Source organism: Pogona vitticeps, chromosome 13 (assembly GCF_051106095.1).
Source record: "Pogona vitticeps strain Pit_001003342236 chromosome 13, PviZW2.1, whole genome shotgun sequence".
NCBI classification, from domain to species: domain Eukaryota; kingdom Metazoa; phylum Chordata; class Lepidosauria; order Squamata; family Agamidae; genus Pogona; species Pogona vitticeps.
The window spans coordinates 12,278,514-12,303,871 of NC_135795.1; the positions used below are offsets into that span (position 1 = coordinate 12,278,514).

The 25,358-nt window shown below is 41.6% G+C and overlaps 1 protein-coding gene across 1 annotated transcript in view; it reads left to right on the top strand.

Moving 5' to 3' along the window:
• DNAH3 (dynein axonemal heavy chain 3) overlaps positions 1–25,358 on the top strand; it is a 129,760-nt gene that overhangs the window by 32,742 nt on the left and 71,660 nt on the right. The window contains exons 13-22 of the mRNA XM_072982559.2: positions 666–771; positions 2,730–2,908; positions 5,288–5,472; positions 7,919–8,042; positions 9,152–9,305; positions 16,140–16,284; positions 17,613–17,824; positions 19,526–19,617; positions 21,664–21,778; positions 23,892–24,008. Coding sequence (XP_072838660.2) covers positions 666–771; positions 2,730–2,908; positions 5,288–5,472; positions 7,919–8,042; positions 9,152–9,305; positions 16,140–16,284; positions 17,613–17,824; positions 19,526–19,617; positions 21,664–21,778; positions 23,892–24,008 — 1,429 coding nt within the window. The remainder of the gene's footprint in view (positions 1–665; positions 772–2,729; positions 2,909–5,287; positions 5,473–7,918; positions 8,043–9,151; positions 9,306–16,139; positions 16,285–17,612; positions 17,825–19,525; positions 19,618–21,663; positions 21,779–23,891; positions 24,009–25,358) is intronic.

Sequence of the window (25,358 nt, forward strand, 5' to 3'; positions counted from 1 at the left end):
TCATCAAAGTGACCAACATGACTTTGACCAAACTCTGGGAGGCAGTGGAAGACAGGAGGGCTTGGCGTGCTCTGGTCCATGGGGTCACGAAGAGTCGGACACGACTAAACGACTAAACAACAACAAGTATATAGGAATAGAAAACAACTTTGCTCTCTATTGCCTTCAGCAGCAAAATGTCTTAAGCTGGGCTTGCAGTTCCTTAGTTACTACCACGTTTCCCCGAAAACAAGACAGGGTCTTATATTAATTTTTGCTCCAAAAAACGCATTAGGACTTATTTTCAGGGAATGTTTTATTTCACAGTCATGTCATCTTCTGGTTGCTGTACAAACCAGAAGATGACATGACTAGAGGGCGGGGTTTCACTTAACTGGGGCTTATTTTTGGGGTAGGGCTTATATTTTGAGCATTCTAAAAAATCATACTAGGGCTTATTTTCAGGTGATGTCTTATTTTTGGGGAAACAGGGTAATGTCTGAGCCACTATTTTACAGAATTAGAATTATAAATGAAGCAGGTCCCTAAAAATCTGAAGTCTTCCTTTCACTGATAGAGAAACATTATTTGCTGCCATTTGCTGTTCTTTGAGGTATTTATTCTTAATTGCTATTGATCCTAATATAAAGAATTTCCTTTTCTTCTATGTTTCTTCTGTATTTAAGATATTTAAATGTGTACAAGAAATACAGTGATCTCCTAAATAACAATGCAGAACAAGATGTGACAGATTTTTTAAGCCAAAAACACGATCTGGATGATTTTGTGCTGGTAAGCATATTGCATGACTGAAAGTAATGTTTGTGGAGAAATTACAAATATTGGAAAGGACTAACTTGTCTATGCTGGAGAACATCATGTCTGCTAAGAGGCACAGTGTACTTCTGGAAAAACACTTGAAGCTATACAGTGGTGCCTCGCTTAATGGGCACTCCGTTTAGCGACGAAACCGCATACCGACGAAGTTTTTGCGATCGCTTTTGCGATTGCTTTCCTATGTTCCATATGGGGAAAAATTACTTTGTGATGATCGGTACCCTGTTTCGCTTACCGATCATCCCAAAGCGATGATTTTTTAACAGCTCATCGGCGGTTTCAAAATGGCCACTGGGTAAACAAAATGGCCGCCCACTGTGTTGCCTCACTTTAGAGGCACCGAAAATGGCTGCCGCAATGGAGGATTTTCGCTTAAGGTTAGTTTTCAAGCCCATAGGAACCCATTAAACAGGTTTTAATGTGTTTCTATGGGCTTTTTAAGATTGCTTAGCGATGTTTTCAGTTAGCAGCAATTTTTGCTGCACGGATTAACATCACTAAGTGAGGCACCACTGTATAAGCAGTGCAGAAAATTATGCCCACAGACATAGGCAGCTTGTGTGGGGATACTCCCACAAATGTGGAGCTATTCCATGAACACCTGTTCCATGAGCTACGTATTGGAAGGTTTTTCACTCTAGTAACATTATCAGGCCTTTTCCCACAGTCTGATCATGTCTCCTAGAGACCCGAACAAGGTGACATCTCATCTCAGATGTAGTGAGGAAGCTGTGACCGATGCAGATTTATCCCAACACTCATGGCATTGCTAACGGTTAAGTACTGTACGAGAGGAGTTGTGGTCTACCAGTTGGCTGAGGACTGCAGGTTGCCCATACCTGATGCAAGAGACTTCTTTGGGTTACTGCAATACAACCATAGAGAAAGTTGTTGGATTACAGTTTCCAGCATTCCTGTCCACTGGCTATACAAACTTGGGCTACTGGAAGTTGCAGTCAAAGAACATCCAAAGAGCAGCTCTCTGTGCTTTGGAGCCTTGTAGCACAGTTAAACTGTAGTATTGCATCCAAAACTCTGCTCACAACCTGGGTTCTATCCTGGCTCAAGGTTTGCTCAGCCTTCCATCTATTGGAGGTTAGTACCTTGAGTACCCACCCAGCTTGCTGGGAGCCAGGGCAATGTGTCGCCTGTGTAATTAACTTATAAACTACCCAGAGAGTGCTTTAAGGGCTATGGGTGATATATAAGCAACATGCTTTTCCCACTTTTTTTTTTTACCCACCCCTACTTTAATAGAAGAATAAGGATGACCTTTATTTCAGAATATAAACCTTGCATATAGAGACTTTGTTCTTTATTTTTACATTTTCTTGATCTGAGAGCCTTAGATCTATTGGAAGGTAGGCATGTTTTTATGTTTGAATTAAAATGCTTCATAGGTTGGAGCCTGAGAAGTGCACAGAATTAATAGACTTTCAGACTTTCACACTGCGATTTTCAGTACCTGATCAGTCCACCTTTTCTTTTTGTGCTTCTCCTTTTATGTTGTACTTTAATTGAACACCATCAAAAACTTCACCAGACTTTGGTGTCTTTATATAAGGTTTTGTGGTTTGGAGAAATTGTGAGGCCTAAGACATTTTGATTCTGGACTGGTACTGCAGAAAAACCTTTAATTGATTTTTTCTGCCATACTGAGACAGGAAGCCAGAGATCCTGGAAAGGTGAGAATGTACGGCTAGAATATCCTGCAAGATCATGGCTGACCTCCCTTCTCAACCACTCAGGACAACTATGTTTAGGCTTCAGATATTTATAGGCTCTTCTCCTTTGCAACCTTCGTGAAGACAAATGTCAATCTTATTTATAATAAATACCCTAAAATCATTATATTTTATTGTGATTGCTAGTTGATAGTGGTGGATGCTCATGGCCACTTTATCTTTATGCAGAAGATTGATGGTCTGACAAAGCTGAAAAAGGAAATTGCCTCAATGCATGTCACAGTCCCGCTGGCCATGTTCTGCCTTGATGCGTCAAAGTTGAATGAAGAACTTTGCAGCCGGACGCAAAGGCTGAAAGACAGGCTGATTGAGTTTACAGTAGAGGAGAACAGGGAGGTAAACCAGAGGTACGTTTAAATGAGTTCATAACTTTAACTGGAGGTGAATGGAGTTGTCGTGGTTCCTCAGTCAAGCCTCTCTCCTTGCACTCACTCGGCCACGCTAATCTTGCTCATTCTAGGGTGGGAGTGGCCAGAGAGAGTCAGATGTGGTGTCGATTGGACGTTTGACTGGGACCATATCACTGCCGATATGTGCCTAGACCCCCCCAGACTTTGAGGTGCTCTGGCGAGTTTTGGTTATATTCAGTTGCCTTTGTGCAGATTATATATTTATTTTGATAGGCATGTTGAACATTTCTTTCACACTGAAAAATGGGCTGTGCAAATATTCCGAACAAGCGTTGTCCTGGTTCTGAGGCCGGATTCTGAGAGTTTAAATTTAACAGCATTTGTGTCAATCTGTAAGAGGTTTTCCAATGGGAAATGAACCTGCATTACTTTCGTTTTATGTAGACAAGATTGTCCTGGCAGGTTCTTAATGATTCAGATGTCTGTCCTGTAAGAACGTATTTTTTCACCTGCATGCAGGAAGATTTTAGCCCAGCTGTGTTTGACTTGTGGTTACATTCAATCTTTGGTATTACGGTTTCAAGTACTGTATATAAATGGAAGAGACCAGGATCTCTCGGGTTTCATGTCCTTATACATAACATCTATGAAGGTTTTCCAATTTTATGTATCTAGAGTTTTAGGGGAAACTTTCCTCTCCTATTGATCTTGCTACCTGTATTTTGTTGACTTTTTGGGACTCTGAATGAAAAGACGTCTCTCATTTAAAGTTTCAATTCCCTTGAATCTCACCAGGAAAGGCTGGTAAGGGGTTGTCTTTATATAGAGATGGTAGAAATCCATGTTTAGCCCTGGCTTGAGTTTTCTTCAAACTGCTGTATGTTGTGATGATGCTAGATCTGGGTCCTGGTTTGCCTTGCCCGGGGTGGAAAGAGAGATTGATTCTTCTTCGTTGTCTCTGTGAATGCACACAAATGGGTTTTACTGTGCCTGCACAGGACTCCTCGGAATCTTCTAGAGCGTAAAAACATGTGATTAGTAAGATGTTCCTCTGTGGTGCGCATGCTCCACCCTCCTGTAATACCTCAGTTCCTTTTAGCTGCCACTTCAATTGGACTTCTTTGGCAATCTCTAGAGCGAACCTCTTGCTGTTATGGTTTTTTGGACTTTTGGCTTGTCTCACGGTTTACTATTTGGATTTCGGACTTGATCTGTACTTCTGTTTCGGATGTTTCCTTGTGAGTTTTGATGCAGGCACCTAAAACTGTGAGGGCCAAGTCATTCATTAAGATAACTTGTCATTTTATCTGAAATCACACCAGTGTTCCATAAACTTAATTCCAACAGTTGTTTCTGTTTCAGAAATCATATTGGTGAATGAATCCCACATGTATGTCCAGAAAACAAAGCAAACTAATTTAAACTGCAGGAGGTATGAAAACTTCCAGCTGTGACAATTAGACCTTTTCAGCTCTAATTTAGTTCCCTGTTCTAAATATGGGCTATCTGTAGTGTGTAGTTTAATCCTAGAGCTCAAACTAGTTGACATAGTGCATAGTGCTCTTTTAAGAGGTAAAAGACATTACTTAACCTGGCACAAGCATGCATCACCTCCACATCTTGCAGATTTAGTTTGCTTTCATTTTGTAATTAGGCACTAGGAGGTTATCATGGACTTAATTTGAGAGTCTGATTGCTCAAACATGGAGCTTTGAAGGAACAGTGTGTCTGGAGGGAAACCATTAGGAGAGCAGGAAATATGTGTTTCCTTTAATATTAGAATTTTACTTATAATGTTGCTGCTGCAAAGATCTGGACTGGGGCCAACTGCAGGTTTAAGTTGCTTAGAGAAAGTTGAGAATTGCTAGGGGAAGTTCGGGATTTCTAGCACCACACCATTGGTGAAAACTGGCAGTATTTAAATGGGGCCATGTTCTGATTTTCAGGAATGCTTGCTGCCGGAACTAGTTGGCTAAGAGATAAAAGATGATTTAGAGCAGTGGTCCCCAACCTTGGCCTCCAGATGTTCTTGGACTTCACCTCCCAGAAATCCTGGCCAGCAGAGGTGATGGTGAAGGTTTCTGGGAGTTGTAGTCCTAGAACATCTGGAGGTCCAAGGTTGCGGACCACTGATTTAGAGGAGGAGGGAGAGCAAGACAATGACCTACCAGAGCATCCCTAAGAATCCTGAACAGATTAGACAGGACAACTCTCTCACAAAAGTTCACTCTTCTCTCCTTAGAGAGAGGAAGACAATAGACATACAAATGCAATGCAATGCAATATATAGTAGGAGTGTTTTCAGGAAAAAAAAATATTTTCATTCCTTGTAATAGCTGTGTAATTTACACATCCCCTTTCTTTTTCTGTCCATAGCATCTGCAATCAATACAACATAATTGCAGACAAAGTCAGTGAAGTGCCTTTGACCACAGAGGAGCTTGTGGAGCTCACAGCCTATCTGAAAAAATCCAGCGATGTGACTGTTTTCAAGCTCCGCCGGGAAATTAGAGAGGCTATCTACAGGCTAGAATTCCTGATGGACTATGCCGATCTCCCTTGTATGTTTTGAAATGAAGAAACAAACGAGAAATGCAGCGCTAGGGCTAGACTAAGAATCTGTGATGGGGACTGGCATTCAGACCGTCACCAGGGAAAGGAATTATATGAGTCACCAAAAGTGGGGTGGGGGGAATCTTGTGACAATTGAGATATCAGTTCCACCTCCCTGCTGTCTTGCTCCAGCTTGGGTTGGCAGAGTGTATGGGTGAGAATGCATTGCTTCTCTGCCTTTTGCCTGATAGATTCCTGCTTTTTTCAGTTTTCTTATTGACAGCAATGAGAGGAGAGTGCCTGTGTCACCCTGGACTTGGCTTCAGACAAGGAAAAAAATGTGTCTTTTTTTGGGGGGGAGGTCATCTCCCAGAAGGGCCATCCTCCTTCTCATTCCCACCCAGTCATATATTGTTCCAGGTATTTGCTGATTGCAACTCCCCTCGTCCTTCACTATTGATTCTCCTGGCTGGAACTGATGGGAGTTGGAGTCTGATATTATTTGGAGGGCTACATTTTGCTTATCCCTGTTCTAGATCCAGTGCACACCATTTGACAGAACAAGAGTGTGGGGTGACTCTTACCTGTGCCTTCTTCTCTTTGTTCTTTACTTGCTCATAGAGGGCAGTTGAGCAAACAGTAACAAGGAAGAGAATCAGCAGGAATGTGGTATATTTCTGGCACCTAAGCATCTATAAGTACCAAATGTCTGCCTACCACTTTAAACTTAATGTAGTATTGCTATCAGCTCTTTTAAATTTAACTGAGAAAGAAATACTATTATGTTTGTTTGTTTTTTAACAAAATGATTTGTCATTTCTTTAAACAAAATGTTTTCACCGTGATGTTTTGGGATAGGTACATTAAAACAAGTTTCATGTTGACTTATCCATGTCGTGCCAATCTAATCTTGCTTTGTATAAAACCCAGAAGAAACATATTTTCTTTCAGCTGCTTAAACAAGGCCATTATTATATCCAATTGTAATAATAATAATAATAATAATAATAATAATAATAATAATAATAATAATAATAATAATAATAATAATAATAATAATAATAATAATAATAATAATAATAATAATAATAATAAATGTTTATTACGGTCATTGACCAGCAAAAGTAAGCTACATTTTTTAAATTAGGAGACATAAAAACAATATAAAAGCATTAAAAACACTAAAAACACAAAAGCACTAAAAGCATCTATATACATATATACATCTTACTAGATATCTCCTACCTCCCTATCATAGGCCTTATCTATGGGCTATTACAGCTTGCATATCCAATTGTATTATAAACACCTTATTTTGAAACAAAATTTATTTCATATGTTTCTGAGCAGTTTTCAAGACTGCAATTTTCCCAAGAGGGCTTACAATGTCAAAGATGAAGTATAAAACCATCTTAAACAATTTTAAGGGACGTGGTGGCGCTGTGGAGGGACGTGGTGACACTTTGGGCTAAACCGCAGAAGCCTTTGTGTGCTGTAGGGTCAGAAGACCAGCAGTCATAAGATCGAATCCATGCAACGGCGTGAGCTCCTGTCACTTTGTCCCAGCTCCTGGCCAACCTAGCAGTTAGAAAGCATGTAAATGCGAGTAGATAAATAGGTACCATCTCGGTGGGAAGGTAAAACAGCATTCCCTAGTCACGCTGGCCACGTGACAACAGAAACTGTCTTCAGACAAACGCTGGCTCTATGGCTTGAAAAGCGGGATGAGCGGCGCCCCCTAGAGTCGGACACGACTGGACTAAAAATGTCAAGGGGAACCTTTACCTTTTACCTTTAAACAATTTTAAAATAAGCTAGTTAAAATACAATTTTAAAAAATCTCCATACAGATATGTAGCAGCACATTCCACCAAACTTTTTGTATTAATAGCTAGAGAGAAAAGCAGCCTATGAAGGAATATAACTTACATATTTTATAAATATCATTTCTGTAAGATGCTCTGGGTAGTTTAGTTTTATGTTATTACAGTCCATGACCAGCAAAAGACATTAAACGTAATACAAGTTACATTTATAAGGCAGTCTCAATCCTAAAACAGAGGAAAACACAGTTAAAGGAAAGTTATAGCTTAAAATCATTATCCATTAACTCTTTATGTATCCTGCATCCAGCTGTGAGAAATTTTGCACAGCATAGTGTCATTTTGGGATTCAGGACAGCCCAGAAACCAGTTCAACAAAGTGTGAATAAGCTTAGTACATGGGCATGAGAGAAATGTGAGAGACAAATAAGTAATCCTGGATCCAGTCCAGAGGGGCTTAGTACTGTGTGATAGATATAGTACAGGTTATTTTCAAGATCAAGTAGTATAATCTTTTGTATACTGCCCTAAATTGCCTGGAGGACAAGCTAGAGACTAATCTTATTATCTTTCTGTCATTTTCTTCTCTTAAAAATGGTTTCTGAACAGCAAACTCATTTTCCCTTTGTAGATGATGATATAAAACTTAATAGTACCGTTCTGCATTGGCCAGATGAGATTGAAATCATCTTTGAAACCAGCAGGAACCAGCTGATGAACCGAAGAGATCATGTAGAACTTGCTTTAATTAAAAGGTATGGGCTTTTATATAAATGCTTCTTTTACATTGATACTTGTACAAACATACATATTTTAGGACAAAATGTGTGTTTTAGGATGAAACATATACTGTATTGCATATTTTCTGGGGTATTTTCTGGGCAAATGGAAATTCCATGATATTAAGGAAGAACAGCAGAATTCACATTAAATACATGCCTTCTATTGTAAGAACACAAAAATAGTACCAACCTCATATAAACAAAAGATGTTTCTGAACATATGCAGAGGAAATGCTGTAGCCCACGCACCCACCCCTTTCATCATTGCTTTGCTCACACAAAAGCAGTGGATCTGAAGAGGAAAGGCCTTTTACTTTCAGAGGCCCTCCACACTAGCCACAATCGTAATATTCCTGCATGATGCGTTGAGTGGAGATCCGTCACGGACAGAAAAGACTCTTCTTTTCAGACATCACTTTTCAAGAACCAAAGGGGTTAGTGAATCTTATTTTAAAACATCCAGAATAAGCCTTTGAATTGAAATCAGTAGGACTTAATCTCTTTGATTTCAATGAGTTTGTTCTGAATACGATTTAACATGGATATAGTCCATAGGCCTGTTAATTACATCACCAGCATAAATTCCATCAGTGTAAATCTCAGCACAAATTCAGAAGTCAGCATAGGCATTTCTGATATATCACATTTTTCAGGCAAGGAAACATGGTATTCAACAGTACATGCCTCTGCTGACTTTTTAGCTTCTTGTACTTCCAGCTGTTTGAATTATACTGGCATAATTTTTCAGTTAGATTCTGGCTATTGTGTTTATGCAGACATTGCAACAGAAGCAATGTGTGTCTTATAGGCGATTAACAAGCAATGCATGGAGTAGAGAAAGTAGATGGGGCAGCAGCCATCTATCTTTTTCTGGCTAAGTTAAATTAAGGTTAAGTTAAATTAAGTAAATCTGGTTAAGTTAAATTAAGTAAATGGTCCTTTATTTCATTAAGAAATGACATGTCACATACTGCCACAACAGTATCATTCTTCAGTTCATTTTCTGAAATTTTTGTTTACTTCAATTGAGATAGAAACTTTAAAGATGACAGTAAACTTTGCTTTACTTTGATTCTAACCAGATGCTCAGAATTTGAAGCTGTCCTTGAAGGTTATAACAAAGAAGTTGAAAGTTTTCGAAAGAAGGATGTTATGACCATGGAAGAAATGAAGAACAATGTTGAAAAATTTAATGAGTTGTCCAAGAATTTGGACTTCGCCCTTGCTGAATACGAAGTCAGTATTCATACGCTTCCCTTTGCAAATGTTGATTTAATGTTGTTGTTCATTGTGTAGGGCCCAACTCTGTAGGTTTATATGGAAATAAATAGAGACAAGCAAGGTGGGGGAAATGGTTTGTTGTTGTTGTTTAGTCATTAAGTTGTGTCCGACTCTTCGTGACCCCACGGACCAGAGCACGCCAGGCCCTCCTGTCTTCCACTTGTGACAAACCCAGACCTACTGGGATCTGCCACACGTTACACTAAGCTGCCACCAACCATTCCCTATAAGAAGTCACACAGACTAGGGATGGATTTTTAAACAAATAAAGAATAAGGTTTATTTAAATACACACAGGGAAAAATAAAACAATCAGGTGAATAAGATAAGGTAACGTGGCTTATTCTCATTCATACATACACACAGTTTGGTTCACACAGAACCCTTAACTTGAAGCACAGACCCTGAACCTATCAGTTCTGGCTAACCAACAGACACCTGAACCTATCAGGTTGGTACTCTGACACACAGAAGTACCCTGTCTGACACACAGACTCCCACAACAGCTTCTTCTTCCCAGCTGCTGCTTCGTCACATCCCAGTGTCTCCCAGCATCTCTCTCTCACCACACAGGCATCACATATTTATACAGTACAGCCCCTCCTCCTGATGTCCCGCCTTCCACTCCCCATAGGATGGAACTTTCCCTCCAAACCCATGACAGACAGGTAACATCAGTGCTGTATGTAACACCTCCCCTCTTTATAAGTTGTTTTGTAGGGGGAAAGCTAACGTGCTTTTCACCAAAAAACAACCTGAATAAAACATACAACAACAGTTATACATTCAATACCATATAATACTCACTTATACTTACATTCTAAGTTAACCATAGCAAATAGGCATTTAAACATTTACCATATACATTACATCAATTTACCTTTATTCATACAAACCAAATTCAAAACCAGGTACATTTTACTTTTTGTCATCATTATATACACATAGTCCATGTTCTTTCGCCGTCTTCATTCTTCAGGTCTTCTTGATAAGGCGTCAGCAACACAGTTCACTGACCCTCTGACCACCTTCACTTCAAAGTCATAGTCCTGTAGGTTTAAAGCCCACCTCATAAGTTTGCTATTGTGGGTTTTCATTGTCTTTAACCATTGCAGTGGTGAATGGTCAGTGCACAGAATAAAATGTCTTCCCCAGATGTAAGGCTTGGCCTTCTGGATCGCGTAGACTATGGCCAAACACTCCTTCTCCACGGTTGCCAAATGTCTCTCACCTTTTTGAAGTTTCCTACTCAGGTAGGACACTGGATGCTGGTCACCATTCTCATCCTCCTGGCACAGAACTGCTCCTACCCCGCTGTTAGACGCATCGGTGTAGACGATGAACTCCCGGTCGAAGTCTGGAGCCCGCAGCACAGGATAGTTGATTAACGCCTCCTTCAACCTCTGGAACGCCGCCTCACAGTCGCTGGTCCACGGGATGCGGTCATCAGCCGTCTTCCTCGTCAGATCGGTCAGCGGAGCCGCAATCTCGCTAAACCTCGGGATGAACTTTCTGTAGTAGCCCACCAACCCAAGAAATGATTTGACTTTTTTCTTGGTGTTGGGTCTAGGCCAATCACGAACAGCTTCTATTTTGGCCTCCAGGGGTTTTATCATTCCTCCCCCTACCATGTGACCCAAGTATTTTATTTCTGGGCTACCCAGCTGACACTTGCTGGCCTTTACTGTTAGCCCTGCTGCACTTAACCTCTGCAGCACTAACTCCAGGTGTATCAGGTGATCTTCCCAGGTATTACTGAAGATCCCTATGTCGTCAATGTAGGCCACTGTAAAGTCACTGAGCCCTGCCAAGGTCTGGTCCATCAGCCTTTGGAATGTGGCTGGTGCATTTCTGAGACCAAAGCTCAGGACTCGAAACTCATAGAGACCAAAAGGGCTGCAAAAGGCAGTCTTTTCTTGATCCCTGGGATCAATTCTTAATTGCCAATATCCCTTTACCAGGTCCAATGATGAGATGAACCGACAACCCCCTATGGTTTCAATCAGGTTGTCTAGCCTGGGCATTGGGTAGGCATCAGGAGTGGTTACATGGTTTAATTTCCTGTAATCAACACAAAACCTAATGCTCCCATCAGGCTTGTCCACAAGGCCTATCGGAGAGGACCAAGGACTAGAAGAGGGGACGATTATGTTCTCCCTCAGCATCTCGTCCAGCTCCTTCCGCACCTTGTCCCTATAGGGTCCCGTTACTCGGTATGGGGATACTGCCTGCGGGGGTGCATCCCCTGTGTGGATCCGATGCATCACTCCCTTCACTATCCCCGGCTTGTTGGAAAACACCTGTTGATATTTACTAAGCAGCATTTTTAGTTCTTGCTGCTGGTCTTGGGTGAGTGCAGGACTGATCTTTACCTCCTCTGGGTTGTATTTTACTTCCCCTCTACCCTCCCAGAAGGGTAATTCAGCTTCCTCACTCTCAGCTGCTTTTATCGCGAATAAAACCCTCTGTTCCCCTCGGTAGTAGGGTTTTAGGGCATTCACATGAACCACCCTCCTTGCTTGGTTCTCCTCCTGCTCTATAAGGTAGTTCAGGTCTGACATCTTGGAAATGACCCTATATGGTCCTGCCCATTTGAGCTGCAGTTTATTCTCTCTGCAGGGCCTAAGCCACAGCACTTCCTCCCCTGGGTCAAAGTGCCTCTCTCTAGCTTTGTGGTCATACCATGTTTTCTGTCTGACCTTCTGAGCTTGCAGGTTTTCTGCTGCCAGCTCTAGATTTCTCCTTAGGTCATTCATCAAGGTGTCTATGTATGTCACAACGTCTTGTGGGTCATCCTGGGTGATCTGCTCCCAATCTTGCTTGATCAAATCAAGGGGCCCTTTCACCCCTAAGTGTGCAGCAGACATGTCAGAGTGACCCCTTTGTAAGATCATGGGGCGATACTTTTCAGGCACCACTAGCTGACTTCTGATCTCATCTCCCCCTTTTGAGATATTCCTCAGGGTTTCTCTATATAAAACCCCCTTTTCCTCCAGAAATCTCACTGGGGTTTCAGGTGTTAGCTGGACGTCAGTCATCTGTTCAAAACACTTTTGGAGAGTGGCGTCTGCCTTTTGCTCCTGTCCAAATCTGCTGTCCCAAACAACTGAGAATCTGTTTTCACCAGCAAGCAGCGTTTTACCTCCACAAGAGGACCATTTTCCTCAGCCTGATCAGCAGAGGTAGCTGTTCCAGACTGAGTAGCCATAGCAACTGGCTCCCTTAGTGACACTGAGCCTTGCTCTTTCTGGACACAGAACACAGCTTTTGGCTTGGTCCCACTAGAATCCTGAGGCACCATTCCTTTTAGCTGCTTTAATTTCTCACACTCTGAGATTAGATGACCCTTTCCCTGACAGAAATAACATTTTCTGGTGTATTTTGATTCTCTCTCATCTTGTTTTGGTTTTCCCTCCAAAATCTGAGGTCTTAGTTTCATGTCTGAGGGCTTCCCTTCACCATGGGCCCCTCCCCCTTGCTGGCTTTTCCCTGGTCCCTGAGAGTACTTGCTGTAGGTTTCTTTGGGTTTACCTACAGATTTCCCCTCACCCAAGGGCTTTCTAATTTGGGAAATAAAATCTGCGATCTCTGCGGCTGCTGCCACAGACTTCGGTTTCCTTTCCCTCACCTGGAATTTCAATTCCCCATGCAGGACTGAATAGAACTGTTCCAGCGCTATCAAATCTTTAAGCTGCTCATAGGTCTCTGTCCCCTCCTGCGATAGCCATTTCTCAAGCAGCCTCACCAATTGGGCCCCCACTTGGGTAAAAGTCTGTTCTGGCTTTTTGGTGAGGGACCTGAATCTTTGTCTCAGCTGCTCCGCATTTATCCCATGTCTGGCAAACACCAGTTTTTTAAACTCTGCAAAATCTTTCATCAGTTCCTCAGGCATCTCGGCATAGACCTCAGCCAGGCTACCACTGATTAAAGATCGCATGATGGTCATCTTCTCAGTTTCCCTCACTGAGAAGTCCACAAACGCTCTTTCCACTAAGGAAAAGAACACCTCGGGACAATCTCCCTTGTGGTACACAGGGAATTTCTTCAGGTCAGCCTTAGACAATTGGCCTCCCTCAGAATCCCTATTGTTATTATTGTTCTGGTTCATCAGTTCCAGTTTTCTTAATTCAAACGCCATTTTCTCTCTCTCCAATCTTTCTTCTCTTTCCAATCTCTCTATTTCAAATTGCCTTTGTTTCTCCCTTTCCCTTTGCTCCATTTCAAATTGCCTTTCCCTTTCCTCCCTTCTTTCTCTCTCTAATCTTTCCTCCATTTCCCTCACCCTCAGTTCATGCTGTTGGGCTAGGAGTATTTTTCTGAGTTCTGGGTCCTGCTCTCCTGTGCTGTCACCCTGCACTGAGCCAAATTCATCCTCAGAACCTTGGTCAATCTGGGGGTCTTTCACTTCACTCATGTCTGCTATCTGGCTTCGAGTCAAGGGCATAATCCCCCCTCAGAACAAGCTGCTTTAAAAGTCAAGCCTCAAAATAAAACGACCACTTTTTTCCTTCTTGCCTCAGAACCAGCTCTCCCTAGAGATTGCTGCTGTTCTTCAGCACTAACTTGCAACAGTATCGAGTCAGAGCCTACCCCCCTCTGCTGGGCCTCTCAGCTGGCAAGCTAGATCACTGTTACTACGCAGTTTTGCCTCAGCTTTTTCCCGCCAAAACTAGGCTGCCTCAGAGCACCTTAATCTAAGTCTCCCCAGTTGGCACGTTCTTCTACTAGCGCACCTCCCCGTGAGGTACACCTAGAAGATTACCTACGCGCCTCAGACTGTCCCTGACTAGACCCCCCTTGCTCTAGGCACACTTGCCAAGGCTTTGCTGGACCACTGGACAACTGGACCAGTCGTATCCCACACGCTGGACACCAATCAATGTGACAAACCCAGACCTACTGGGATCTGCCACACGTTACACTAAGCTGCCACCAACCATTCCCTATAAGAAGTCACACAGACTAGGGATGGATTTTTAAACAAATAAAGAATAAGGTTTATTTAAATACACACAGGGAAAAATAAAACAATCAGGTGAATAAGATAAGGTAACGTGGCTTATTCTCATTCATACATACACACAGTTTGGTTCACACAGAACCCTTAACTTGAAGCACAGACCCTGAACCTATCAGTTCTGGCTAACCAACAGACACCTGAACCTATCAGGTTGGTACTCTGACACACAGAAGTACCCTGTCTGACACACAGACTCCCACAACAGCTTCTTCTTCCCAGCTGCTGCTTCGTCACATCCCAGTGTCTCCCAGCATCTCTCTCTCACCACACAGGCATCACATATTTATACAGTACAGCCCCTCCTCCTGATGTCCCGCCTTCCACTCCCCATAGGATGGAACTTTCCCTCCAAACCCATGACAGACAGGTAACATCAGTGCTGTATGTAACACCACTGCCTCCTGGAATTGGGTCAAATTCATGTTGGTAGCTTTGATGACAATGGTAAAGACATATAAACCAATGCATGGAGTAGAGAAAGTAGATGGGGAGGCCGTTGTCTATCTTTTTCATAAAACAAGAAGTTGCCACTCCAGTAGCATGGTGATATATTATAAGCTACTGTGGTATAGCATGAGCATATGTGTTGTCAGACTAATTTTGATGTTTGATTGGGACTTGGGAGATCCCACAGGGCCATAAAAGTCACAGGATGATCTTGAGCCAGTCACTCTCAGCATGGTCTGTCTCCATAAGGTTGTTCTGAGGGTGAAGTGGGAGAATATGTACCTAATGAAAGAGAAGTGGCATTTAGGCATAATGGTCAAAATCCTATTGCAAAATACCATGTACATAAGGGGATTGTGCAAGCAATTTCTGTTATTTTCCTACCATATGTTTTTCCCTGAGCAAGCCCAGGTATGCAGCTGGATGTGCACATGGCATGTCCAAGCATGTGATTGCCAGGCAACACAATTGCACACACCATTTCTGATTTCTGATTTGTACGGTGCAAAACCAATAGGATTCTGACCAGTAATTAACCCATAGTCATTGTTCATTTGGAAAAAAAACATTGTCTAAAACCTTGAGATCATCATCTCCATGGGAGAAGTGGAGTACATTGTCATTGTTTTCTATTTGCTCTTTATTTAGGACACCAGAGATACATTTTCCTGCAATTTTGTTTCTTGTCTGAAGATATTAGAGAAAATACGTATGCTTTTGGTTGATCGTAAAAAACATATTGCCTATCAGGTTTCATGATTAGTAATGGTTGTTTTTAAAACTGAAGAGAATTATGAATAATTATGTTTGTCTTCAGTTAAAATGGCCCACCCACTGATGCTTTGGTTCTTCTTTCCTTTTTCAGTTTGGCAATGATATTTGACCTTAAACAGATAAAGACCGATTCATAGAATCTAGGCCATGCAGTAGCAACGGCAATAAAGAGTCTTGTTGTTCCTCAGAGACTAGCAGATTTTTACATGATGTAAGCATTTGTAGATGAGAGCCCACTTAATCTCATGCAACTGATTCATCATGCATCTGAAAAAAATGGGCTGCAGTCTCTTAAACATTATGCCGAATAAAATTTGATAGTCTGTAGGGGCCATGAATCTGTCTTTTTTAGCTTCAACAGGCTAATATACCTGCCTGTCCCTCATTATCCAGTGAAGCTCATGCTTAGCTATCTCTGGGTAGAGATGTTAACTGTGAACAGAATGTGTAATGTTGAAGAGCACCTCCCTTCCCCTCCTCCTAATTTCATCTTCTTGCTAAAGTTGTACCAGTCATACTTGACAACAGAAGCAATGTGTGTCTTATAGGCGATTAACAAGGAAGAGGAACTACTTGAACGGGAAAAAAGCCAGTTCCCTCTACTTCAGACCATCATCACACACAAACAACCCTTTGAGCAGCTTTGGGTAACAGCTTATAATTTCCACGTCAAATCCGAGGAATGGATGAACGGTGAGAATTTATTCACGGCACTTGATAAATTGCTTAAAAAGAAGTTTTGCTTTCTTTTTAATATTCCTGAACATAGAGGTAAAAATATAATGTGGATCGTCTTGTTAGGAAGCAGAAACATCTGTGTCCTCCATGCAGAGTGCCCGGCAAGCTGAGAGATATAGTCAATAGTTGGAGCAGTGTCTGTGATGAAGCATAGTCCAAACCGAGGCCAGGGCAATACATGAGAAAGATGTTACCGAGAGTTCTGGGAACAGATGAAGCAATAGTCAAAGTTCAAGCTTGAGTCCTTCTATAAATCAAAGCCATACCAATTGAACAATCCAAACAGAGGGCACCTAGAAGAGAAGTCATTAGGTTGCCTGGTTCAGGTCGTCAGGAGAGCTTTCAAGTAAGGACACAAGGGGTGAAGAGAGTCAGGAGCAGGAAACAAGAGAAGTCAAGTTGGAAAGTTGTTCTCATCAACTGGGCTGGGATTTGAACACTCTATTTATCTCACTGTAGCTAACTCTGGAGCTGAGACATCCTGTGTCAGAACACGTCTCTCTCAAATATGTCTGGCTGTCCTGTACTCTGAGATGCTACAGTTCTCTGCAACTTGAGGGTTATTCCTCGTTGGAGGCTCCCTCGTCATCTGGGTGGGATGGAAAGGCCAGACCCTGACTCTGCTTCCTGTGTCTCTAGGGAACGCCTGCCTGCTGGGGCATCCAGCTCTTCTTTTACCCTTGATTTTTTTTTTCTGCTGAGACATGCCGCCCTGCCTGCCATACTCCAAGAAAGCGTCTGCTATGTATGACGAGCAGGACCCATGTGGTGCGGCAGAATGTTGGACAGGGACTTGAAAGATCCAGGTTCCATAAACCCCACAAAATGACCTTGAGCCAGTCACCATCTCTCAGCCTGATCTTCACAGGGTAGTTACGAGGATAAAGTGAGAGAAAGAAAAACATATTGGCCAACCTGAGTTCTCTGGAGGTAAGGCAGATATAAAGGTAACAGGCAAACAAGTAAGTAGGTTTGTAAATCCCAATGCATTTTGGAAAATGTCATTTATGAAAGGATACTGACTTCATTCTCAAAGGCAATTTTCAGAAATTGTCTCCATGCTGAAATGATCTTTTCCATGTTGAAATGCAACATTTTTCCTTATGGTGGAGACAATTCTAGAGACAAAGCCTTTCGGAGTCTTCAGTGTTCTTCCATGGCTAGTCCTTATGTACCTAATTTAATATCACATTTGATTTTTACAGGGCACATTTTTCAGAAACCTTTTAAAAAGGTTGAAATTTTTTATAAAGGTTCTTTATCTTTTCCAATTCTGTACTCAGGACCTCTTCTACAAATGAATGCTGAAGAAATCAGTGAAGAAGTCGCAAACATGTGGAGGACTATGTACAAACTAACTAAGACTTTTGTGGATCTTCCTGGGCCAAAGCGTTTAGCGGAGAATGTGAAATTTAAAATTGACAAGTTTAAGCAGCACCTTCCTGTCCTCTCTATTGCATGCAATCGTGGAATGAAAGACCGACACTGGGAGCAGGTGCTGTATAATGTCAGATGTCTGATGAATAAGGATATTTTAAGTGAATTTCTTTCCTCTTTTTAAAGAAAGAGTTATGCACACAACTTATAGGTTGCACTAAATATTACCCTGTTCTCACCAGGTTGTAGCTCTTTCCCCCTTTACCTGATTTACAAAGGCTCTTAGCATTTATTAACACATGGCTCACTGAATTTCTGATAAACTTCTGCATGTGCTGTATGTTGCAGTGTTCCCAACCATTGAACTACATTAGACTACCGATTATCTCTTACCATTGGCCATCATTCATTCATTCATTAGGCATCCTTCAGTCTTGAAAGACTATGGTAACTTGCTCTGTATGGAGGACTTGGAACAGCTTCTAGTGTGGCTGAGAAGGCCAATTTGAGAGTGACCATCCCTTCCACACTGAAGACAAATCCAATCTGTCCTCTGTCCAGCTCCCTGATTTTGCTGCTTCCGTAACTGCCTCTTTGCCTCAGCCTGCTGGACAAGGGTCCCTTCAAATTGGGAGAGGTTGTGATGCACTGCCTGCCTCCAGGTTGAACGCTCAGATGTCAGGGTTTCCCATCTGTTGAGATCCATTCCTAAGGCATTCAGATCCCGCTTGCAGATGTCCATTGGCCATACTGACAGCTGAAATCCAGATAGACCTAGAAATGTTAGGAGAAATATCTAGAAATCCAGAAACATTTAGAAACTCAAGCAGGGTCTTGAGATATACAGGTTGCCTCATTTCTTATAGAGCAAATCGATATCCACAAATCCTTATGCAAGCCGATAAGCTTCCTCCTCCAGAAAGAAGGAAGTTCTGCAGATGGTGGAGTTGTGCAATCCAGAGCTGGCAATGTAATTAGACAAAGTAAGGTGACTGGTTTAGGTAGTGGATGGTGGAGGGCAGCATAGGAACATGGGAAAGTGCTTTTTTATTGAATCCATGTTCAGTGTACCTGGCCAAGTATTATCAGCCCTGGCTGGCAGCAGCTCCCTGGGATTCTGGGGTTTCAAGCCAGAGTTTTACTTAGCAGTAATCCAGAGATCCCTGGTATTAGCTGGTGATCTCCCATGCAAGTAGCAACCTGGCCCAACCCTGTTTAGCTTCTGAAACCAGACAAAATGACATTTATGCACAGTAATATGATATAGCCTCACTTAAGCTGCTCCTCCTAGTACCCCATATACCACAGAATGTGCTGTGTGCACACACTGGGTAGATTACTGCTCCTAGGACTGGTGGATGATACTGTCCCATTCCCATTGTTTTCAACTTGGTCAAGCCAATTGGCTTCTTTGTGTGGAATGAAGGTGACTTTGTTAAATCCTTTAACTCAGGCAGTGAGATATCTTGAGTTGGACCACTTAACCTTGACCTCATTTTAAAAAAATCATAGTATCTGAATATATGAACAGGGCTGTATATATGGCATAAAATGTAACCATGTCTCCCTTAAAGTTTCTCTAATGTAAGAAATGCAAGATAAGTGAACTTCTCCTTTCTAAGCACTATCACGTTTTTCATTCTGTTTCATATAATTCTGTCAATGATCAAATCTACAAGCTTGTAAGGAAAACCAGTTCTCATAGAAACCTCTTTTCTGGTTGCTTGTAAAGGAAAATTAGTATTAGCGTTCTCAGAGAAACCTCTTCTTGTTGCTTATCATGATGGCATTTTTTATTCCTGCACCTTTTTATTTACAGATCAGTGATATAGTTGGATATGAGATAAGACCTGATGAAACTACTTCGCTCATGAATATATTAGAATATGGGCTTTCAAAATATATTGACAAGTAAGAAAAAACCCCAAAGCTTTTGTGTAGGGAGTATTTACTGTATACTTTAAGAAAATGAACAAATATGTAATAGCTGCTTTCCTATAAGAAAAATTGGGAAACTCTTTACAAGCTGCATTTGTGGAGAATTATTGGTGAGGGGGAGAATGTATGAAGTCCATTAATTGAACACAGTAGTGCTTGGGAATATTGTTTTTGGGATGGCATTTCTTAGAATATGCCAGCCATTATGGCTTCTGTAACTTTGGTGGGCTCTGGTTTACATCTGTGTTTTTTTAAGTATCCTTGTGATGAACCAACTTTATGAGCAACAGGCTTGGAATAAGTCCTGGGTTTTATCTACATCAGGTGGGACGTGGTGGCGCTGTGGGCTAAACTGCAGAAGCCTTTGTGTGCTGCAGGGTCAGAAGACCAAGCAGTCGTAAGATCGAATCCACATGACGGAGTGAGTGCCCGTAGCTTGTCCCAGCTCCTGCCAACCTAGCGGTTCGAAAGCATGCAAATGCGAGTAGATTAATAGGGACCACCTCGGTGGGAAGGTAACAGCGTTCCGTGTCTTAGTCGCACTGGCCATGTGACCACGGAAGATTGTCTTCGGACAAAACGCTGGCTCTATGGCTTGGAAACGGGGATGAGTACCGCCCCCTAGAGTCGAACACGACTGGACAAAAATTGTCAAGGGGAACCTTTACCTTTACCTTTATCTACATCATAGGCGGAGATGGGGGGTGGAATGGGTTTGGAATCTGGATCGCAGCTGCCATTGTCAGCTTCTATGTTTCCAGCTAAAGTTCTGGATACAGATGATGAACTTTTGTAAGCCTGAGTGTCTCTCCTTGCTAGCCACTGGTACTCTTTCAGGTTTTGCACCAGTGACAAATAACTGTTAGGTTAGTGATGCCAAAGTTTTGGATGGGGCCACATGCAGGCCAGAGCATGGAAATAATTGTTGTTGATAAATCACCTCTGACTTATCGTAACCCTATGAATGAAAGATCTCATGTCCTCAACAACTCTGTTGTAAACTCAAGCCTATGGTTTTCTGTTTGGAGTTGACCTATCTTATATTTGGCCTTTATTTTTTCCTGCTGCCTTTGGCTTTTTGCAGCATAATTGCCTTTTTCCTCCTTAGGATGTGCTCAGAGTGCTATGGCCTCAGTTTTGTCATATTTGCCTCCAGAGATAATTCATGCTTGATTTGCTCTAGGACCCCCTTGTTCATCTTGCTGGCAGTCCGGGGTATCCTCAAGGCTTTCCTCCAGCACCATATTTCAAATCAGTTTCTAGTTATAAGTAACTCATTGCTTGTGATTAATATATTTTTCTAGTTGCAAAGATAATATCATATGATGGTTACAACTGAACAAGAGGTAACCTCACTCCTTTTATGGTATAACTGTATTTTTAAAGTTATTTCTATAGTAATGAAGATGTGGCCTCATCAGATAGTGAGTGACGATTGTCTACAAAGTCAGTGTTGTCTCATGAGGCCATGCTCCACATTCTTTTTTTAATGGTGAGGCAGCAACAAGATGGATGAAAGGAGAGTGTATTGTTTTGTCGCAGCCCAGTGGCTTGTAACATTTAAATGTTTTCCCCTCGTAAGTAACCAAAAAGGTTAATATTTCAGTAACTTACAACAAACAGAAACATTTTATATGATGAATGTTCACCGATATGTAAACATGGGTTTCATTTGCATGCATCTTTGTGAAAATCCCTTTTTCAGAAGCAAAACCGTTTATTTGAAGAGAATACACATTCTTATTAGTGTATTGTTTAACCCAACAACCAACTTTTAAAAATATGTAACTACCATAGTGATAAATTACTTTTGTGGGCAGGGCAATGGTTGTAACTATAATTACTTTCAAACCCACCCACCTCAATTTCCTGATCAGTAGTGTGTTTTGAAAATCTTTTAAAGGATTGATTTGCTAAATAAATTAATTAAAACTTGCACCATTACCTTAATCTCCCTATTGCCTGAACATATATTGCTTTGTACTTCATTATTTTCTGATTTCCATTTCTGATTTCTAGACTAGAGCCTATAGGAGCAGCAGCTAGCAAGGAATATTCCTTAGAGAAAAACATGGAGAAAATGAAATCGGAATGGACCAATATCTGTTTCAGTTTTGTAAAATATAGGGACACAGTGAGTACATCACTCCTCTTCAGATAACTGTGTTTGGGACCATCATTCTTCTTTTCCCCCAATTATGTTTTTTGCTGAAATCAACAGGTTTCTTGATTTCACATTGACTTCTAAAGAGCAAGATACACACTAATTGTCTGTCTGCCTGCCCACCTGCCAAGTCTCCCAGTAGGTTAACCACTGATTCCAAATAAGAGGCTGACTATAGGATCATAGAATCATGCATTTGAAATAGACATCAAAGATCATCAAGATTAATCCCTCCCGCGGGAAATCAGCTGCTATAGTATCCCAGTCTGTTTTCTTTTATAAAAAAACCCTGTTAAAGGATAAGCTGTCACCGTCTCTTGAGCCACAGTGAAATGGCTTTGTCACTCATGTTCTTCCTAATGGCAAAGTCACCCTTCAGTGAATATGAATGAATTGATTTGGGCCCTACACGCTGGGGAGCCACTTTTGTGATAGTTTGTCTTTCTCTTTCATACCTACTCAATCCTTAGACTTCCAAGATTAGATTAGGCATCCTTCAGTCTTGAGAGACTATGGTAACGTTCTCTGTATGGAAGACTTGGAACAGCGTCTAGTGTGGCCAATTTGAGAGTGACAATCTCTTCCACACTGAGGACAAATACAATCTGTCCCCTGTCCAGCTCCTTGATTTTGCTGGTTTCAGGACTGCCTCTTTGCCTTGGCCTGCAGAACAAGTGCCTCTTCAAATTGGGAGAGGCCATGATGCACCACCTGCCTCCAGGCTAAACGCTCAGATGTCAAGGTTTCCCATCTGTTGAGGTCCATTCCTAAGGTCTTCAGATCCCACTTGCAGATATCATTGTATCGCAGCTGGGGTCTCCCTCCGGGGCACTTTCCATGCATTAATTCTCCATATAGGAGATCTTTTGAAATCTGACCATCAGCCATTCTCATGACATGCCCCAAACAACGTAATGTACATATGCTAAAAATTCAAGCTCTAGGACTACTCTATTTGGAACTTTGTCCTGCCAAGTGATACCAAAAATGCATCGGAGACAACGCATATGGAATGTGCTCAGCTTCCTCTCCTGCACAAAGTCATGAACAACCAAGACTGCAAAGAAGCTCACTGACATCTCTGTCTTACTTACGAATGGTCCATTTTTATTATACAGTAGGACCCCCATATCCATGGGATCAGTATCCATTGTTTCACTTATTCACGATCTGAACATATTTAAAATATTAAAAGAAAAAAATCTATGTTTTTCTTACATGTATTACCAGAAACAGCCACAAGAGGGAACCAGGGACCTTGCTATGAATACTTTTTTAGTGAAGAATATATGACATGGTTTCTGTCACCCTCTAGAGGCCAGTTCTGGTAATGCATGTGAAAATATTTTTCTCTCTTTTTTTGCTCCTTTTACGATGCCGTTTATACAGCATTTGCTATTATCCACTGTTTTCAGTATCCACGGGGGGCTTGGAACCAATCCCCAGTGGATATAAGGGTCCTTCTGTATATGGATCCATACTCAGAGAATTGAGAGTTTGATTTGTATTTGATTATGATGAGAGAGCAAGACTGCACTGTATCGTTATATCATTTTATACTGCTTTAACTATTGTGGCTCCATTTTACAGGGACTTGTACTTTGGTGAGGTATTCAGAACTCTCTGCTAGGGACCTATAGTACACTCACTTATACAACTACTAATAACAATTATGTGCCAAGTCAAGTGTGACTTATGGTGACCCTTTCCAGGTTTTGGGAGTACTCAGAGATGGTTTGCTATTCCTGTCTTCTGAGGTTATTCTGGGACTGTGCCGCTTGCCTAAGGCCACACAGCTTAGCTCTTCTCACAGTAGTGACAGTGGGAAATTGAATTCCCAGCCTCTGGCTCCACTCATGAAGCTATTCAGCTGTCCCATTATACTTCAGGAGATAATTCTCAGTACTTCACCAAAGTGCAAATCCCATGATTCCTTAGCCTGCAGCTATGATCATTCAAGTGGGCCTAAATGTTTGCAGATAAATATCTGAAGACAACTGAGCATAGAAGGATGGTACTGTTTAAACAGCCAAGACCTGAAGCTTTGAACCATTACTTCAAAGAAAGTGTGGTTTCCTTGCAGGATACCAGCATTCTGTCAGCCATTGATGACATCCAGCTCTTGCTTGATGATCACATTGTGAAGACCCAGACAATGTGTGGCTCGCCTTTCATCAAACCAATAGAAACAGAATGCCGGGTAAGGAGAAACAGGACGTCTTGTCAGTGTGTGAATCCGTGCCTTTTCCCCTTGGAAGTGTTTATATATATATAAAATTTACAGTGTTTCATCTGTGAAATGGCTAAATTAATTGATAGGGAGCATTTTTATCTAGCTGAGATGCTATGTCTGTCTGTCTGTCTGTCTGTCTGTCTGTCTGTCTGTCTGTATGTATGTATGTATGTATGTATGTATGTATGTATGTATGTATGTATGTATGTATACTGCCCAACTGGCAAATGTTATTCGGGTGGTTTGAAAGTGGTTATAGGTGGTTTGAAAATGTTAAAAGCCAGCCATAAGTTTAGTTTATTATTATTAGGGTCCGTGACCAGCAAAAAATATTAAACATAATACAGGTTGCATTTGTAAGGCAGTCACAGCGCTGAAACAGAGAGAAAAGGGGTTAAAGAAAAGGTGTGTCTTAAAATTGTTATCTATTAAGTCTTTACTAATCTTGAATGCAGCTGCAAGAAATTTCGCACAGGTAAATGAAATCTGGGGATTAAGGCCAGAAGTAGTTTATACGAGATCTCTGTTTCAGGATATCCCAAAAACTAGTAAATCTATATGGTAGATTGAACTCCCAACCAATGGAAACATGGCCCTGCCCTTGTAATTCTGGGGCCCCCAAGTCCCTGACACATATGCTTCTTTATTGTACAGTATACAGTGATATCCATGCATCTGATTTAGAGTACATTCTTGCTAGTTTACCTGGTCGATCCAAGGACGTAATTCTGTAAACTCTCCTGCTAGGTGAGAACAAAATCTATGCCAAGCAGATGGCGAAATATATCAATCTATTAATGCAGCGACGCAGGTCACAATTTCCAACATTCCTCCCGTTGGTAACCTCTGAGGGAAAGGCATGCCATCTAGCTAGTGAGAAAGCCCTGCAGTGGGTTGGCAACTCCAAGATAAGTAGCTGGAGCTACAATATAGCTGAAATTTTCTGCTGCGAGAAAGTTGGAGGCTGTGCTAATATTGCCTTGTCTCTCTGTGGCAAACACCTTCTGCTTGACAAGTGCAGTTGCCTTGTCTAATCCCATTGTAGGGAGAGACTGAGGGGAGAAGCCTATAGATGTTAACTTCTATGGTACTGCTTTTAGCCCAAGAGAGAAGTGGTTTGGGAGAATTAAAGATGTTAATTCTTGTGGGTGGTAATTTAATTTAAGTAAGAAATTGATGGAGGAAAGACTTACTCTGGCTTCGACTTTGAGTAGGTCAGATTTTAAGCATAAACTGGTGTTAGAAACACATCTGGGTATTTGGAAGACTGATCTTATGAGTTCTTTCTAGTGGGGCAAAACTAGGAGCTGGAGGCCC